The sequence below is a fragment of the Parus major genome, chromosome Z (assembly GCF_001522545.3).
Source record: "Parus major isolate Abel chromosome Z, Parus_major1.1, whole genome shotgun sequence".
NCBI classification, from domain to species: domain Eukaryota; kingdom Metazoa; phylum Chordata; class Aves; order Passeriformes; family Paridae; genus Parus; species Parus major.
The window spans coordinates 1595159-1613788 of record NC_031799.1 but is presented as its reverse complement, the minus strand read 5'-3'; the positions used below and the strand labels follow the sequence as shown (position 1 = coordinate 1613788).

The 18630-nt window shown below is 43.7% G+C and overlaps 1 protein-coding gene across 11 annotated transcripts in view; it reads right to left on the bottom strand.

Annotated features, from left to right (window-relative positions):
* Positions 1-3229: 3229 nt before the first annotated feature.
* The window catches only part of PIAS2 (protein inhibitor of activated STAT 2), a 30854-nt gene continuing 15453 nt past the window's right edge, over positions 3230-18630 (bottom strand). For 2 of the 11 annotated variants that reach the window (XM_019005252.2, XM_015652907.1), the window contains exons 5-14: positions 18461-18551; positions 15009-15143; positions 12994-13099; positions 12355-12428; positions 11353-11513; positions 10623-10756; positions 10063-10234; positions 7724-7863; positions 5873-5910; positions 5018-5203 (exon numbers count right to left, since the gene is read on the bottom strand). In XM_019005252.2, coding sequence (XP_018860797.2) covers positions 5018-5203; positions 5873-5910; positions 7724-7863; positions 10063-10234; positions 10623-10756; positions 11353-11513; positions 12355-12428; positions 12994-13099; positions 15009-15143; positions 18461-18551 — 1237 coding nt within the window. The other 9 variants (XR_002001221.2, XR_002001224.2, XR_002001223.2 and 6 more) reach the window with 9 other exon arrangements.

Sequence of the window (18630 nt, the reverse complement as noted above, 5' to 3'; positions counted from 1 at the left end):
AGCCTGTCCACATCTCTCTGCAGAGCCCTCCCACCCTCCAGGACATCCACACTCAAACCCAGTTCAGTGTCACCTGAAAATTTGCTGATGGTGCACTCAATCCCCTCACCCAGATCATCAATGAAGATATTAAACAGGAGTGGGCCCAGCACTGATCTCTGGGGACACCACCAGGGACTGGACACACTGGATGTGGCACCATCCCCACCACTCTCTGGGCCCAGGCCTCCAGCCAGTTCTGAACCCAGAGAGGACTGAAGCTGTCCAGGCCCTGGGCTGCAGCTTTTCCAGATGTCATGGGAGATGGTATCCAAGGCCTTGCTGAAGTCCAGCTAGACACATCCAGAGCCTTTCCCGCACCCACCAGGAGGGTCTGCTCCAGGTTGGTCAGGCAGGACCTGCCCCTCCTAAAGCCATGCTGGCTGGGTCTGACCCCTGGGCCATCCTGGAGGTGCTGTGTGATGGCACTCAAGGGGATCTGTTCCAAAACCTCACCAGGCACCGAGCTCAGGCTGACAGGCCTGCAGTTCCCCAGAGCCTCCTGCCAGCCCTTCTTGGGGATGGGCTCACACTGGCACCTCCCCAGTGAGCCAGGACTGATGAGAAACGATGGGGAATGGCTGGATGAGCTCCCTGCTCAGCTCCCTCATCCTCCTAGGATGGATCTCATCAGATCCCATACACCTGGGAGCATCTCAGTGGCTCAGCAGTCACCAGCAGCTTCATCCTGGATTACAGCAGAGGAATTCTGCTCCCTGACCCCATCTACCAGCCCAGAAAGCCACTTGCCCTGAGGACAATGTCTTGTTGAAAACTGAGGCAAAGGAGGTGTTAAACACCTCAGCCTTTTCCTCATCTTTGGTTACTGTATTTCTCCATCATCCAATAAAGAATGGAGGTTGTCCTTGCCCCTCTCTTTGCCATTAATGTATTTATAAAAACATTTTTTATTATTCCTTCATAGAAGTGTCCAGATTGAGTTCTAACTGGGCTTTTACCTCTCCATTTTTCAGGATGACCCAGCAACATCCTTGAACACTTCTTGTCTTCCCCTTTCCAAAGGTGATACACCCTGCTTTTTTTTCCCTAAGCTCCTTGTCTCCTACAAGAGGCTTTACCGACAATTCTCCTACAAATTAGTCTCCTACAACAAACTTTACCTAGGCCTACAAGTTCTAGGTAAGCTTTCCAGCACCCACCACCTAGATTTAAAAGAGATACAGAAAATCCCTGCTAGCACTAGAATCACAGACTCTCAGAATTATTTTGATTGGAAAAGACCTCCAAATCCAAGATCATCAAATCCAGTTTGTGACCAATCCTCACCTCGGCACCAGCCCAGAGCACTGAAGTGCCACATCCAGTCACTCCTTGGACACCTCCAGGAACAGAAACTCCACCACCTCCCTGGGTAGCCCCTTCCAGTGTTCAACAGCGTTTCTGTGAAGAATTTTTCCATACTTTTCAGTCTAAACTTCCTCTGGCACAACTTGAGGCCATTTGTCCTTGTGTAGTTAGCAGTTTAGGAATGGAATTCACTAATCTCTCCCCCCACACCATCCCCACCACTGTGGTGGCTGGAGAGGAGGACTGGAGGCACAAAAGGCAAAGATCGGGGGTTGAGATAAGAACATTTTACTGGGAACAGCAATGAGATAACAAAAGGAACAGTAAAAGCAACAGGACTAATAAAAGTGTAAAAAAGAGAGAGATTCACATGCAAAGTGGTTACCATGGAGCACAACCAACTGCAAATGCTCCACCTCTTTGCGAGGCTCCCTTCCTCCCACCACTGTCCCACCACTGGCAATGTGAGGTGGTACAGAACAACCCCCAGGTCCTGGCCATGCCCATCCCAGCTACTGTGAGAAGGAAACCTGTCCTGGCTGGAACCAGGACATCCTGTCCCTGTTCCCTGGCAGCACAGCTCGACCCCCCCGGCTGTCCCCTCCTGGCAGGGAGTTGTGCAGAGCCACAAGGGCCCCCTGAGCCTCCTTTTCTCCAGGCTGAGCCCCTTTCCCAGCTCCCTCAGCCGCTCCTGGGGCTCCAGCCCCTTCCCCTTCCCTTCTCAGTCCTAGCCCAGGGCACTGGCACGGCCCTGGGGCTGTGTCACCGTTTTCCTATTCAGGAAATGCCTGTTCCTGCTGCTGCACAGCTGCACAATCTCCTGGAGCAGGTGTGGTGGCATTGGGCAGCAAAGTCCTGCTTCCCTGGCTCTCCAAGAGCTTTATCTGATGGCAAGTACAATAATCAGAACCCAGCTCAGGCTGAGAGCCTTGAATCAAGCACAGTCTTTCTGTCACAAGAAATTTCAGCAGCTAGCTCACTTCCAGAAACTGCAGGAAAAAAGAGCAAATGAATGGGTGATGGGAAAAAGGCCAGTTTGTGCAGCAAGGCTTTCATAGCATGCTGTTATCTGTGCAGGGGGGTGGACTTTGTGTGTTAAACTCATCAGCTTTGCTGCCCTTCTGCAGCTGGCTCGAAGGTATATTTGATGCAGTCCACTGAGAGCAGCAACCATAAACTCCCACAGTGGAAAGAAAGAGGCAAGAAGTTATCTAACCTCTTATCCAAGCTTCTTTTTGTTAAAGTTAGTTTGGACAGACATTCTGATGTATTTTAGGATTTGTTGAAAGGAAAATAAACCAAAGCCACATCTAGCCACACTGGCTGAGCAGGATGGGAGTGGTGCAAGCCCCACCTCAGCTGTCCCCTTCCCCACCCATCCCATAACTTGCTCTCTTATGGAAGCAAGAGGGTGGAAGGGGGCAGTGCACTGCTCTGACCCCTTGGTACACCCTCATCCTCAGCAGAGTTAAAGGATTCAGGGGTTGCACAAGCCTTGCACTTACTGGCACTGCAGGAAAAGCACTTACACCGCAGCCTGTGACAATCCAGGCTCAAATGTCTTCAGCTTGCACTGCTGCTGTCATGGCTCTGGAAGGTTTGAAGTTAAATGCAGGCTCTGCCCACAACAGCTGAAGAACAGAATCCTACCTTAGCCCCAATTACTGCCTGGAACATGGGACACTGTAATTTACAAAATTACAGCTGTATTTTACAAAATTGCAGCTGTATTTTATTACACTGAGTGGATTAGAGCACATCCTACGGACACTTGTCCTTACTTCACTTTTCTGATGTACATGTGAGGTGTTCACATCCCCTCAGCCCAGTTCAGCCACACTCAAGTTTGACGTTAAGAGCACAAACAGCATCTTCAGCAGAGACCAGTTTTAAATGCTTTATTCAGAATTACTCTTGGAACCTCTTTCCACACTCTACTTATAAGTCGACGTGCAATGGTGATGCAGAAAGCACTGATCTGCCGCAGGGCATCAGGAAAAACTTCATGAAAAGCATGGTTTTATTGGAAATAAATCATGCTAACAACTGATACTTAACAGGTACAAAATATTAAACAGATAAGAAAAAAGAAAAGAAAGATTGGGTGCACTATTAAGACCAACATGTGAACTCGAGACTGCAGTGAAAAATCATACAAAAAAGGCAATAGAGAACAGTAATGCAGCATTAAAGATAGGGGTACAGGGCAGACAAAAGTTACAAAACATCCTGTTTCAATATTTCTCATCCATGTACTTGGTTCAAATACTGTAACAGTACTGGAAGGCAAAAAGCACCAGACATCCAACTAAAGAGGTAAGAAAAAAGGAAGATGAAATTAGCAAAAAAAGTAAGATCTGGTCATTAGGGAAGGAATAATCTCAAATACAGTTACTTAACAGAAACACAACACTTGAAAAAGCTGTTATTTCAGCATACATAGACAATACCATTATTCCAGCTCCATGGAAATGACTTGGTTTTCCTAGTCTGTAACCTCTTCCACATACAGTACTGCTGAGGTTATCCCCAGGTGTGTGGGCAGACACTGCATACACACAAACAAAGCAGCACAGTCATTAGAGGAGTAAAACAGGGAGAAGTTGTTCCCTTTGAAGTAGAAAAGCAACAATCGGGAGGCCAGGAAATGCGGGGCAAAGCATCATTAAGCCCTAAACACACAATTCAAAATTATGTGGGGACACTGCGAAGCTATGGCTTCTATCTCCTAAAAAGCCAAGCCTCCCTCACAGTCCACGTGGAATACAGCAGCTGCTGAAGAGAAAGAAACTGTAATAAGGAAATCCTAGAAAATACTCCTGCACTGGAGAAAAGTCATTCCTATTTCAACTTCTTATAGCTGCCACAGAAAGCAGCTGTACACTTAACTGTATACTGGGAGTTTTTGGTGGTGGCAAGGTGTCCCAATTAAAACATGGTAGCACAGAGACTGTGTGATGAAGGGTTTGCATAGATAGTCTGTCCCCTTCCTAGCTCAAAAAACACAAAAAAGAAGAGGTCACAGCTTAGGCTCTTGTTGCATTTGCAAAAAACATGAAACCAGGAAAAAAAGAACCCCATCAACTCCATTTATAGAGGCTTCCTGTATGTCCCCAGGTAAGGGGGAGGTGGGGAACAAGACATAGAACATATCATGGCTATTTCAAAACTTCATTCTCTTAATGAAGCTTATTACAGGCCCCAGTGAAAATATTAAAAATTCACTAATTCTTACACTTCTGCACCTTTGTCCTAATTGCTGTCCTAGAGTGAGTAAGTGCTTTTCTTTATTTAAAAAAAACCTCATTTGTTTTTACATTATTGCTGTTTTTTACAACAGAATTAGAAACCACTTATGGAATCCACAAAACAGAAAGTCAGTATCCCCAGAACAAATCTAAAACATAAACATGTATTGTCAAAAGGGCCTCTTCTATACCAGCTATTCAACAAGCAGGGGAAAGAGAAAAAAAAAAAAGCCCAACCAAAAATCATCCTATCGCTTCTCTTCCTAGCATCAACAAAATTCACCCCACTCTCCCAGGAGGCAAATCCTTTCAATAAATATCAGCGTGAGCTCCGAGGTGCTGTAATTCCGGGGAGGGGGGGAAGGAGGAGGAGCAGCAGCAGCTGTGTGCAATGCCTGCGGGGTCCCGTGCTGCCCCGAGGGTCAGTCCAGGGAGATGATGTCGGGCGCGCTGCCGCCGCCGCTGCTGGTGATGACGCCGGCCTCGGCCCGGCCCGAGGAGCTAACGTGCGTGCTGCTCTCGTGGTGGCTGGTGGAGGTGATGATGCTGCCAGGCGTGCTGCTTGTTAAGGTTGAGGTGAGACTATCCAAAAACATAGGAGGACAGTACTGCTTGAAACAAACAATGAAGAGTGAAGAGACTCACTGCACGAGGGAAATGTATGCTCTGAAGATACATCTTCCCCACACAACAAGCACCAGACACGTTCCTAGCGGGACCTCGGTGAGGCGGGCGCATCGAGAACCAGAGTTCTGCAGATCAGTGACCAACTGGGGATGGCAGCCACAAACCTCCTCCCTCACCTTCCCCTTTTTGTTCTCCAGAATGGTTTGGGTTAGAAGGGGCCTTAAAGCTCATCTCATCCCACTCCTTGCCATGGGCAGGGTTACCTTCCACTATCCCAGGTTACTGCATTTGCCATCCAAACTGGACAAATCCAGGGATGGGGAAGCCAAAGCTGCTCTGTGCAGCATGTGCCAGGGATTCAAATACATTCTGAGTATATTCAAGTTAGTGCTGAGCACATATTTACTTTAAAAAGGCAAACTATTATAAAGAATGAGTTTCCAGGCCTGGATTCATCACAGAAAGGCTAAACTGAATCCCCTTTAATGCATCTTCATTACCAGCACCTGCTAGCTTTTCCCAGTCTGTGTTTAGGTCTAAGCAAGTGAACTGCAAATGCAGTTTGGATGGTGGCACCCTGATAATTATTGGAGCACAACATCACAAAAATCAGACTTGAAAATTAAACCCACAACAGATCAGAAACATACCTGTGAATCAACTGGGATTAGCGAAAGAAAATCCAGACCTAGGAAGAAGAAAAGGATGATAAATAGACACATCTCTCTTTTATTTACACACAACAAATTTAAGGATTTTTTTTGTTGTGGTTGTAGAACAGATTTTGCAATTCATACAGAGTTTCTAAATGAAATATACCACTGTGACACCACTCTCAACGACTACTTCAGGCAGCAGCAAAACGAGTTATCTAGTACAAGTGGCTCTTTTTAAGAATGAGGATGACATAATGATGTATTATTCACTGAAATATTGCAGGGTGGTTCAATGTGGTTGCTTAGATGGAGGTTGCCATTTGGAGCTGTTGGTTCATTAATGCAAGTTTCACTGCATATTGTACCTGACTCGGCCAAACTGGGACATGAAGAGTGTCATCACATTAAAGATGCTGGAATGAAGTAAAGTCACAACATGCACAAGTCCAAAAACAAGCAGCAGGTCTCTTCCTCCACCCACGGGCAGCCAATAAGGAAACATTTCTAATATCATCCCCGTTTTGTGTCTAGACAAATAAAAGGAATGAAGAAGAGGAAACTACAAGTAGTTCAATGTATATCCTCCAAGAGCAGTGACAACTAGTGTCCATCTTAAAACACCATTAGTGTGTAAGCATTTAGGGCAAGATGTTTAGAATTATGAAACCAATGAGAAATTACCACTTTTTTTTTTCTAAATATTGGCCTTGTGTTTGCTATGCCAACAGAAAGAAATGATATACTCCCTCCCTCTCCCCTCACCTCCAAATCTCTTCTCGCCCATGACATCTCTCCTCCTCTTCTCCATTAGAGAAAAATTTTGAAGGAGATTTTAAAGGTCAGCTGCATTTACAGAACTGACAGCTTCTTTTGTCGGTGCAAGTTCTAGAACTTCAGTTTGTAACAGCTGGACAACAGTTCTAGACTTCTGTTCTCTCAGCTTAATTCTCCTATGCAATTTGGGAAGACAACTGATTTCTTAACAAGGGAGAAGTGGAGGGAGGGAGCAGTAAGGGAGCCAAAATGGACAGAGAAACAAGGGGAATGATATCCATCTCATTGCCAAACTGGTGCTGAAAGAAGAGGAAAAAACCCAGAGATGTTGCAGGGAAGGAATGGAGACAGGCAATGGAGCAGGGAAAGGGGAAGTACAGGAGGCCAAAGTGACACCTGTCACCACAAGTCACCACTTCCTGGGCTCTGGGTTTGTTACAGCCGGCCAAGAGAACCCCCAGAGTCCCTATACACAGTGTTCTTTTCAAGGAGCCAGGATAGAAAACAATCAGTATCCCCACCTTTTGTCTGATATTTAGCAGCAGTGTTGAAGAATACATCATAGGCATTTAGGGTATGTCTAGGTAAAGAAAGTCAATAGAGGTCAGCTCACAGATTGTAGCTCACCTTAACCTTTTTCATACAGTCTAGACAGAGCACCACTACAATCAGCTAGCAGAGTAACTACACTGAGGGCTGGGATCAGTCAGCACCCTCACACCTCTAGTAACTAAAACAAGCAACTACTCTCCCTCACTTCTACAACACGTAACTACCAGATGTTTACACAGTCTGGCTGAGCATGGCAAGAGCAGCTTCTGGCTGCCGTGCTCACGTGCCAGTTTGTACCCCAAAAGCAGTGTTTGTCACATCACTGTTGCGAAAAGCAATCTGAAAATGGGCAGACAGCCTGCACTAGGCTTGCCTAGACATCACATCAGTGCCATACTGCATATAGACTTGTTCCATTAAAAAAAAACAAAAAGAGTTAACCAATTCTTCCAATTTCTACCCACCCCATAAATTAATACTGCTGTCAGAACACATACACAAAAAACAACCAGCACCTACCTGGCAAGTCTGATGAAATACTGGATATTGGTGGATGATGGAATGGTACTGGGTAGTCTGTTAATGAAGGAGGAATAGCAGCAGCATCGACCGTCGTCACGCTGGGCACTCTGGCAGTAGATGGCTGATACATGAGAACCCTGTTTCAAACAGCATGGGAGATTACAAACAACCTGGCTGTTAGTTGCACAAGGGAAACCATGCACTGCTGTGCACTCTCATTCACGAGTCACCGTGCGACAACACAACTGTAGCATGGCTACTCACTACACAGTACTCCACTCTAATTTCCTTTTTCATAACAGTCTTCATAATAACATGACCGTATCTTGGCTCTCAACAGCAGCTGTGACATAAGAGCAAGTTGGCATTAAAACAAAGTACAGTGCTGGAGTCATTGGCAAAGTCAAAGACAGAAACGGGTGTCTGTGAACACCCACAGAGGGATGTGCAGGTGACCAGAGCCAGAAGGCGAGCACTCTGTTTAATTTCTCCACAGAACTGCTGCTCAGTGCCCACTTGTTACACCAAGGGCAAAACTGACCATTATCCTGCCCCACAGGATGACACAGATTACACAGGTGGGAATTAAATATAAGCCTGCCATTCCTCACAGCCTCCAGTTCAGCCCTCAAGGAGCATGCTACAACCCTTCTGCTTCCCCTCATGCTGCCTAACATCTTGGTTGCACTGTTACGAACACCACCACAGCCCTGGCACCAGCCATGTGCATAAAATAGTTCATGAACTCCAAGTCAGGTGGAAACACATAGAATTCTGCTCCCAGAACATCACTCCCTCAGCCCCAGCGTTATCCACTCGTCTTCCTTCCTACACTCCTACCTGTTAACCTACTTCTGATGTCAGGAGCTTGGATTCCAGAACCTCCCTTCTCAGGCAGCTCTTGTACTTCAGCCTACATTGTTGCTGCCTCTAGAAGACACCCCAGCTTTTCCAAAACTAGCACTCAGACAACGCTGTTTAAAAGAGATAAGCAATACCCCAAAAGCCTGTCTTTGATCTGGATTTGAAGAACAAAAATATGCCATATCCATACCCAAAAAACAAGGAAAACACATGGGTCATAGAGAGAAAAGAAGTCAGTCCTCCTACAATTACAGTTGCAGGTAGCCATCTCAAACATAGGAGCATAGAAGGAAGTCCTGGTGCCTTCTGAAACTTCATTAAGAGATGCATTTGTAGCTACACTTTCTTGTAAAAGTGAGGAAGAGTCTCTTGCAGGAGGACTCTTCCATAATCCTCACAAAAAAGCAACAGCATTGCAGTATCACTGCTGAAAATGGTTGAAGATGACCAACTACTTGCTCACCAAGGATCACACAGACATTCCTGTGGACTAGAGACTCACCACACCTGCTCATTACTTCTGAAACAGAAGGGGAACCTTCAAAACAGAAGGGGATTTGGTTTATTATTATTATTGTTTTAGTACAAGTCATAAGCCACTACACAGAGAGACACAAACACACACCTCATGCAGGCAGCAACACTAACTGATGAGCCATTACTGAAAGCTGATCTTGGAGCAGTGAGTGCTGTGAGCCTGACCAGTGGCCTCACTCCCTGCAGATCTGGGGCGCCCCAAGGGCCAAGAGCAGGAACATCACGGGAGCTGCAAGCAGCACCCAAGCTGGGGTACACACATCAGGACAGACAGAAGGTGGCACAGCAGCAGAGAAGCTGGTCAAGCCTGGTGCTGAAGTCAGGCCTGACTACAAAGATGAGGGAGTCACCAGAGGACTTGCGAGTCGCTGGTTGTGCTAATCAAGGTGCAGGACTGACTGATGACCACAGCCAACAACAGCATCTAAGACATTGCAGAATTTAACAGAAAGATGGAGGAAAAGCTCATTTTGATTCAAAACAGCAAAGTGGATCCCTTCCAAGACTGACAGGATGGATGAAACACACAACACAGCCTTGTTCCCTGGGCACCAGAGCAGATTAGATAGAGGATACAGCAGACATCAAGAGAAAAGCCTTTAAGACGACACTAACTTAGCAAGAATGCATAAAGTTCCTCCACTTGGCACAATCTACTTTCTCAGGAGAACACTGCCCACTAGCTTAGTCAGCTTCCTTTTCTTTGGAAAAATGTCCCTGCTAACACAGCAACAGTCAGTGCAAGTCTTTTGTGAGGTGTAAATCTATTTAATAGTGTTTTACCTCTACAAAGTTACTGTGTCAATACAACCTTCTACAGGAGAGGTCTACACATTCTCCTCTGCAAGCATAGAGCTGGATTCCAAGTTCATTTCTCTACACATCAGTTTAGCTGAGACACTACAGAATAACAACTAACTTTAAAATTGACAAACCCTTTGGTTGGGCTTCCGTGTATTTCAGACATAAATATGCACTTCCTTTTGGCTGGAGGATCTTCTTCTTCATCAGAAGAACTTTCTACTGTCAAGTCGATAACATCAACCTTCTTCTTGTTTACCTCACTTGCCACTGTCACGGAACATGGTTTGCTAACAACACTGGAACCTGAAGAAGAAAATAAAACATTGTTCTCCAAAAGCTGGTGACATCAGCAGTTTCTATTTGCAAGAGAACCAGGAACTCAGATCCTGTACAATAGATCACCCTCCTGGCCATTACAAAGAATGTTATGCCCCAGTACCTGCTTTATGATTCTTCCTTGTCACATTGAGAGTATTAAAGAACAAACTTTTGTTTTCACTTATTTTAAGGATGTAAAACAAAAGCAACCTTTCATTTTTTTAATTATTATAAAGAGCAAAGACGAAGACCAAAAATGCACTCTTAGACACAACCCTTTCTTTCCCAGTTCAAATTACAAGAAGGTTAGAAGTAGTAAGCCCTCCACAAAACAAACTTTGCTGGTTTGCAACCAGTACCCAGATGTACATACTTTCTATTTTGGTGCACTGTGGACTTGACACTTTCACAGCTTCCTTCTTTGGCCTCATGGGGCACCAGGAGCCATCTTCCTGGAATTTGATCTCATCCACATCAGAACATTCATTAAGGATTTCCATAAAGAGGCTGAAAAATAAAGTTTCAATTTTGATTCTAAGTGACATTTTTATTCTAAGTGAAAAGGAGACACAGAGAAAAAGGTAATTATGTCCACTTCTACCCACTGTGTCTCCTCTCCCCCTAGTTCCTCTTCACCTGAAAGAATGTAATCACAGCCTTTGCAGATACCAAAAAGTAAGATTATCCCAACCCAGCCATAGTTCAGCTCCAACACTACTGCAATGCACAGATTTCCATACTGAAGCAGAAACCATTATCCTTGGAACCAAGTTAGACAATTGTTACGAGTTAGAAATTACATTTTGAAGTTAACACCTTTCAGGGACAGAGATGTACAAAAGGAAGATCTATCCTTAGATGTTGCACTTATATTTCTCCAGAGGGAAATACACTGAGACTCAAGAGTTTGATGGTGCAGTTAGGAGATAACTTACATAATTCATTATGGGAAGAGAAACTAATGGAGTCTAATGATTCCTCCAGTCTGAAGTATTTTGACAAAAAACAGTATGAAATGGCTAAACCTCAAGTCACAAAAGTAGCTATTGAATACATAATAAAAGTCTTAAGTAATTGTGTAATCTGCAAAGCCAGTCTCTCACCCGTCCAGTATTAGGCTCTCGTACGCTGCCTTTTTGTCACAGACAGGGCAGATCCAGGTAGGCTTCTTCTCATTCATTTGAAGATAAAGAGCAGCATCGAAACATTGCAGGTGTGTGCAAGTCACAGCCCGGCATGGGATTGTCAGTCTCATTTTTCCCAGCTGCAAAAGATGCATTTAAAGGGTGTCAGAACACAAGACCGAGAAACAGGCCTGAATGGTTAACAATGAATCCAGAGGCATTTGGTGAAACAACTCTTCCTGCTCATTACAGAAGTGCCTGGGGCTAAGGCTGCTGCAAGTAAATCCACCTCATCACACAGTGCTCCTAAATGAAAAATTAAGCCCTGCTCCAAGGCTTCACCACACTGAGAACAGTCAGAAACACTTCTAATGGACCTGTAACAATGTTATTTACAGCATTTCATTTTTATTAAACAATCTACTGAAGTACCCGCTTCTATAATTTTCTTTTAACCCAATATTTCAGGTGTTTTCCTGAGCTCCAGGTACCTGTTACATTTAGAATGACCAATTTCTACCTAGGAAGAGAACCCCCACAGCAGCACTAAGTGAGTTATAAAGTGATCACCTTTTTTTTTTCGTTTGCTACTGTATCTACAATACAGGCAAAGCCACCAAGATGAGGAGATAAGAGGTTTTAATTATCACTCCATCCTTTAATTATTCTGTCAGCCTTTCTGATTAGGCTCAGCACCTCAGTATAAGAGATTAATCCTTCTGAAGGCCTCAATGCACATAAGCAGAAGCTTGACTCAGTGCATCACAGCTGAGGCATTCACAGTCCTAACTCACAGCTGGGTTACTGCTGCTATGATCAGGTGCTTGCAGATGCACCCCTCTCCCCACTATTTTATCTTGGCTTGTTAATAAAATGTAAAACCAGAGAGGTTTCTAAAGCAAGGCCTTTGAAAAGCAGCCCGATTCTGCACTACAGATGAAAATATGAATCTGTTATCTGGAAATTTCCAGCCATACTTACAGGACACATCAGAGAGACTCGCAGACTGGTTGTGGCAATCTCGCTATCAGGATCTGCAGTTAGTTTTTCTTTAACTATTAAAATAAATAAAGAAGTTATACATAGAGGTCATTATTTCAAATGCTAACCTTAATTCAGCAATTCATGCACTTTCCTTTCAGCTGTCTCTAAACAAATTAATCTAGGAAACTAGCTCATAAACAACAGTTTCACTACTTACAAGCAACTGGCAAACTGCATCACATTATCAGATGTTGTGATGTTTGACTGCAAATGCAGTAACACCCACACAGAGCAAACTCTATCCAGCATGTCAAGAGACCAAATAAACCATTATGAGTGAGTGAGGTACAAGTGAAGAGAACTCAGGACACCCAGCAGCATCTCACAGCCCAGCACACTAAGAGGTGCTTGTGGCATTCCCACAACTACATTTCCAATGGGATGTCTGAGTATGGTTCCTAAAAACCCTCACTGAAAAAGAGTGTGATGCCTCACCAACAACCAAGAGAACCTGTGAAACCCTGGGAATGGACTTCATTCTCAAAATACAGCAGATTTCTTCTGTATTACCAGTTCTAGATTTAAAGAGCCACTAACCACCCCTAAAAAGTATAGAGAGGCAAGTTAATTACTTACTTAGTGCTCTGGAATGATCAGGGTTTCTGATACCTTTCATTTTTAACCTCTGCAAAAGCATAGCTGAGGTGAGCTGGCGAACCAGATACACAGACATGGAGTAATTCTACAAAAAGAAGGATTAATAATTAAATATTGATTTCATACAGTACTCCCAACTATGACAAAAGATGACTATACTAGTTGTAGCATACAGTAAAAACAAAATTGTGACTTTTTGCTTAATCATTATTAAGAGCATTGACAGACAACTTATTTCTGTGGAAGTCCAACACTGTCAGAATTGTCTGGCCAATCAGGTCTAATTATCCTCCTCCACTTATGACTGAATTAAAAGGTAATTCCACAACCAAGAGAGAGACTGAGCTCTTCTCCTAGAAAGATCATATGTGACATTTCATACATGTAGTCTTTTAAGAATTTCTCACATTTTGTCTCCTTAATCTTCCCCTTTTTTCCAGTGTCAGTGGGGAGCTCAAAGAATCACCTGACAAAAGATTAATGGTCTTTATGGTACAAACAACAGCTTCAGACAGCACAGAGCTGCCCCAGTTTCTTTGTACCTTTTCTTTAGCTTGTTCTGTCCTTCTAAGCCCAGCCTTGTTACACCATGTCCTTTCTGCTGAGCCTGGCCCCGTTCCCCAGCATTTTCTACTCCTCCTTAACTCACACCACTTGTCAGCTTCTTTTGTTCAGTGTTCACTCCCTCTTCTAGGTCACTAATGAAAAGTCTGCAAGCCCCAGTGCTGCAGGATAATAATGGTTTCATCCATGTTACAAGAACAACCTGTGACCTCTTATTTCCACTGCCTGCCAGCCACCATCCTATGGCTCCTGCACTGCCTGGGTACTGCACAGAAACTTCAAACAACTCCTACAGCCCTGCTCCCCCTTTACCACCTATAGGAAAACCAGCTTTTACCTAGAGCAGCAGAAAAAGCATTCTAATTGCACATTAAACCACTAAGAAACCCAGATTTTTGGTTTTTTTCTCTGAAGAATGGCCACCTGTTGCCTCACAGAGAGGATTCTACAGGCTCAAGTCTGCCCAGCACTGAGGGGTTTATGTCCCCTTGGCTCAGCAGCCCTCCAGTATCAGCCCAGTCCACACCAAGAAGCCCTTATGTGACACCCTGTGCTGTTCTCCAGGGTCTCACTTTGAGGATGAAAAGCTGTGGATTCTGGCACCAGCACTAAGCCACAGAACTCGCTTCACCTCTCAGGGCAAGGGGAGGATGTCCAAGCATTCCGAGTCATCTGCTTCCATCAGAGTATATTTTGGCAATACAGGGAGGAAAGCTAACAGGCATCAGCAGGAGAGGCCAAGACCACACACAGGACTGGAACCATTTTAAGATTCTGTGCTTTGACTGGGAAGCAATGGCTCAGATCTTAGTCTCCATCCCTGTTCTAGAAAAATCATCCTTTGATGTCAGCACTGCCCTTCATTTATTTTCTGAACATTTATTTTCAATCCCACTTCTTTTTAAAATTTTAATGTAAAAGCTTATACTGGAGTCTCTTTGAAATATATGATATTTTCAGTCCAAATAATTTGATTTTGAATAAAGGCTGGTAGAGAAAACTACTTTGATAACTGCATCCAGAATTTACACAACCAGTCACAGATAAGGAATAAATAGTTCTTAACTTGACAACAGCTGAAAAAGCTCTATATCAGTTATTTAAACCTAGGATGAAGTTAAAAATTCCTTGCACTCTTCTTTCCTTAATAAATCTACAGGGGGATTTACTATTCACATCACAAAAAGACTTTGTTATTTTTGACATGCATTTCAGGCAAACTCTAAAAGCAGACTTTTCCATTTTTATGTGAATCTCACATGTGTTACAGCAAACTACCACAGTTCTAGAGCAAACTTTCTTTCCTGGCACTGATAAGTTCAGCCATCTAACATGAAACACTTGCCAATGACATTAGGCAGCAGGGGAGCAGGAATGCTCCAACAGGTTATTTAGATCACTTCCCACATCCTACAGAACATGTAAGTTACCTTTCCAATTTCAGAAGCCCAGGAGATGGAAATCTGGTTTGGCACTGCTGATGACAGCCTAACCAGAGATGTAATATTCAGGGGACGCCCAGGTCGCTTCTGTTCAATTCCATTTTTTGGTGGTGGAGCATATCCCTATGGAAAAAAAGGACAATAGATGTGTTACCCAATCTCCCCACTGTACTCTGAAACTGCTGACACATACTTGTTAGTTTTAAACAGATCTATGAGAAGCAGGCAAACTCAGAAGCCAGAGAGCAAATTCAGCATTTATTCTGAGAAACGTCAGTCTTTTACAGTAGACCACCCTAAGTCAGACACAGTTATAAGGCATTTTTTGTTTTAAAAGGGTTTACAGAAGTGCTGGAAACCTGAAAGAGAACATAGTTTGGGTCCAGGTAAGTTCACTGGAAGAGTAAAAGGTCATGTGGATGCTTTGTCCTCTTCCCCCCAGACCCTACTAGAACAGAGTGAAACATCACAAGGTCAAAACCTTAGTGACAAACATAGCAAGCAATGAAGACTTAACTGAGTGTTTCACACGGTGAAAACACTTCACTGATTAAGAAACAATTACACCTTGTTCCAAGAGCTCCACATCTCCTCAGTGACTAATCTGCCTTGTATCAACTACACCTGGCCCCATTAGCAACAGGTGTCACCTGTCCTCTGCCAAGGTCCCTGAAGAAGGACTGCACATGGAGTACCAGCTGTGTATTTAGGAGATCACAGAATTAGAATGGTTTGGGTTGGAAGTGACCTTAAAGATCATCCAGTTCCAATGCTCTCGTCATGCAATAAGCCTGCAGCTTACTTCCTCTTGCCCTGCATCTGTTACGGTGAAAACAAGCCAGTCTGCCACAGCTACCCTGAGAATCCCTGCTCTGAGCTCACAGCCTGCCTGCAGTCACTCATCTCAAACTCATCTTGCACCTGAAGGATGCCAGCAAGATGCAGCTCAGCCCCTTGAACAGACCTTATTGATGCATTTCCAGAGAGCTTTGCTTCAAACAAAAACTCACCCAGAAAGGATATGTTGAGAAAAAAAAAACTTATCTCTTTAACCAGAGAAATACACACATGTTCACAACCTAGTGCTTGGGAAAGGAGTTACTTTGTAAGATGCTCAGTCTGGAAATAAAATAATTTTATATATATATATATATATATATAAACAGCCTCTTCCACTCACTAGCCCAGTATGCCACGAGGGCTTTAACCCAGAACACAGAGGCAGTGGACATATGGGAACTGGTGACAACTTCACACTTAAATGAATGATTTCAGAAAAGAGTGAATGCAAGTTCCCTTGAATTTCCCAATTTTTATTTTTTTTTCAGACAGAGATTCTGCAGTGCACATGCTTCATTTCAGTGAAGCTTTTAGTGTTTTCTTCCACAGAGCTTTTTCTTGAGAACAGATTCGCTCTCATACTCCTACAACAATTTGGAACCTTCCCTTCCTGTCCCTCTAGGAGCATTCTGCTTGCCTCCCAACCACCATGGGCAAGCAGTGTTTAGGCTGGCTGCCAACTGTAGTGGCAAGAAACTGGCAATATTATTTGGGCCTTGAAGTCTTGCAAAGTTCTTCAAAGAACCACACTACTCAAGGCATGTATCATCTGCTATAGCAAAGAAATTCGTCAAGAGAAAGTCTAATTGCTCATTTGTCTGGCTTTTTCCAGTGGCACAGATGCAGAATACAAGGAAACATGGTGCAAACATGAGCACAACCCAGTGCAGTACTGGCAGACAGACAGCATTTGTCTGAAGGTTCTGGTTATGATTGCAGGCAAGGAGATGACCCAGAATAATTTACAGACCTTTGCAGAGGCATGAACTATCCTACCAGGCAAAGACAGAAGTTCACTTATGAACTGTGCAAGCAGGCAACAGAAGCTGGCATCACTGATTAATCACCTAACATTACTGCAATGGATAATCACGGTCTTTGAGGCAAAGAAGTTACCTTATGCCTCCTGCAACAGAAAGGAAGTGCCAGATGATGCAGAGAGAGACCAAACCAACAAAAAAAAAGTCTGCAGAAGCACTCAGACTGAGACTCTATTTGTCATTCAGCTCATAGTGAATGAGGAGGGGAAGGCAAGTTGCCAAGACCATAGTGATTTACTCACTTTCTCACCTAAAGTTCAACTGAACAGATTAAAAAAAATCACCTTATCATGTTCAAGAAGAACCTAGAGGATTTAGGTCTAAAGGTAAGTAATAATCCAAGATTAGTTGTAGTTTCTGCTACAACTGTGACACGTTAGGCACAAAATGGAGAGCACAGCAGGGTGCAATCTATTTAACAAGACTGAGAATGAGCTGACACTGATGTCCATAAGATGACATCAGACCAAATTATTTTTTGCTGGCTGCTGAATGACAATCTGCAGAAGAGAAAACACTCGAAGTTATTACACAGAATGTAACCAGCATTTGCAGAAAACACGAGAAAAAAACCCTTTCATAAAATGAAGACTCAAGTAGGAGGAAAAGAATCTAAGAAGTCTCATTTAAGCTGAGTAGGAGCAAAAAAAAAAAAACAAAAGCAGTCACAGCTGCATATGGGAAGAGGGAGGGTACAGCACAATACATTTGACACACCAAGGTGGTTAAAAACATTCTGAAAAAGAGGTTTCACACCTTCTCTCTCCACACAGCATCTTTCCAAATCCACTACTGAAAAAAACCTCTGTTCTATGACTTTTTCTACCCTTTATAGCCTCAAGAAGTATTTCTGAATGGGTTATGCAAGAGCTTCTCTCTGTTCTACTGAAAGAAAAAAGAGAGAAAGCCATTCCAGAGATATTTTGAGGATGAGAGAGCTTTTCCCCTTTCTGTGGAAAGCCTCCAGATGACCCTGTGACTTTGTACTAATTTTTGCAACGTCAGACACCCCTGAAGAGTGACTGCCAGCAGCGTCCTGTTACAGTATCAGCACATGCTAGGAACCCTAAAACCTGTCTGTTCTTCAGCCCCACAATAAATTGAGCTTTCCAGACAGATGCAGAGAGGGCAGTGCACAAGTGGCACACAAGAGGCTGATGCCATTCCCTCAGGACAAGAAGGAACTCGAGCCTATCACAAATACAGGCAGCCCACACAGTGAGGACTACCACTCTCAAACTCAGTCTGAGCACCTGTGAGGAGCATTCTCCATGCAGACACTGGATTGTTTTTGAATTATTTAGTTATGTTAACAGCAAAACACAAGGTTTGCTATAGGGGGCTTAATCACATTAAGTCCATGCAATGGTTGTAATATGATTAACAGCAGTAATGGTTATCTCACACAGCAAATGTACAAACTCCATGCCTAACATTAGAGAAATCTGAGTGATAACAAACAGCTTGACTGTTTTTGCAAGCTAACACTACAGAAAAAAAAACAGCTGAACATGCTCCACAAGTCACCAAGAAGCCACAAATACATACATACATACTTACTGGCAATGGAAACAGCTTCCCATTTACTTTAATGCACAAACTATTAGGATAATTATCCTCTTGAGGGCAGCTTGTCTCAGCTAGGCATAGCCTGTATCCACAGAAAGAGAAAGCATCATTTTTAAGTGTCCCCACAAACATCCATCAGGCAATTATGTTTTCAGAGAACA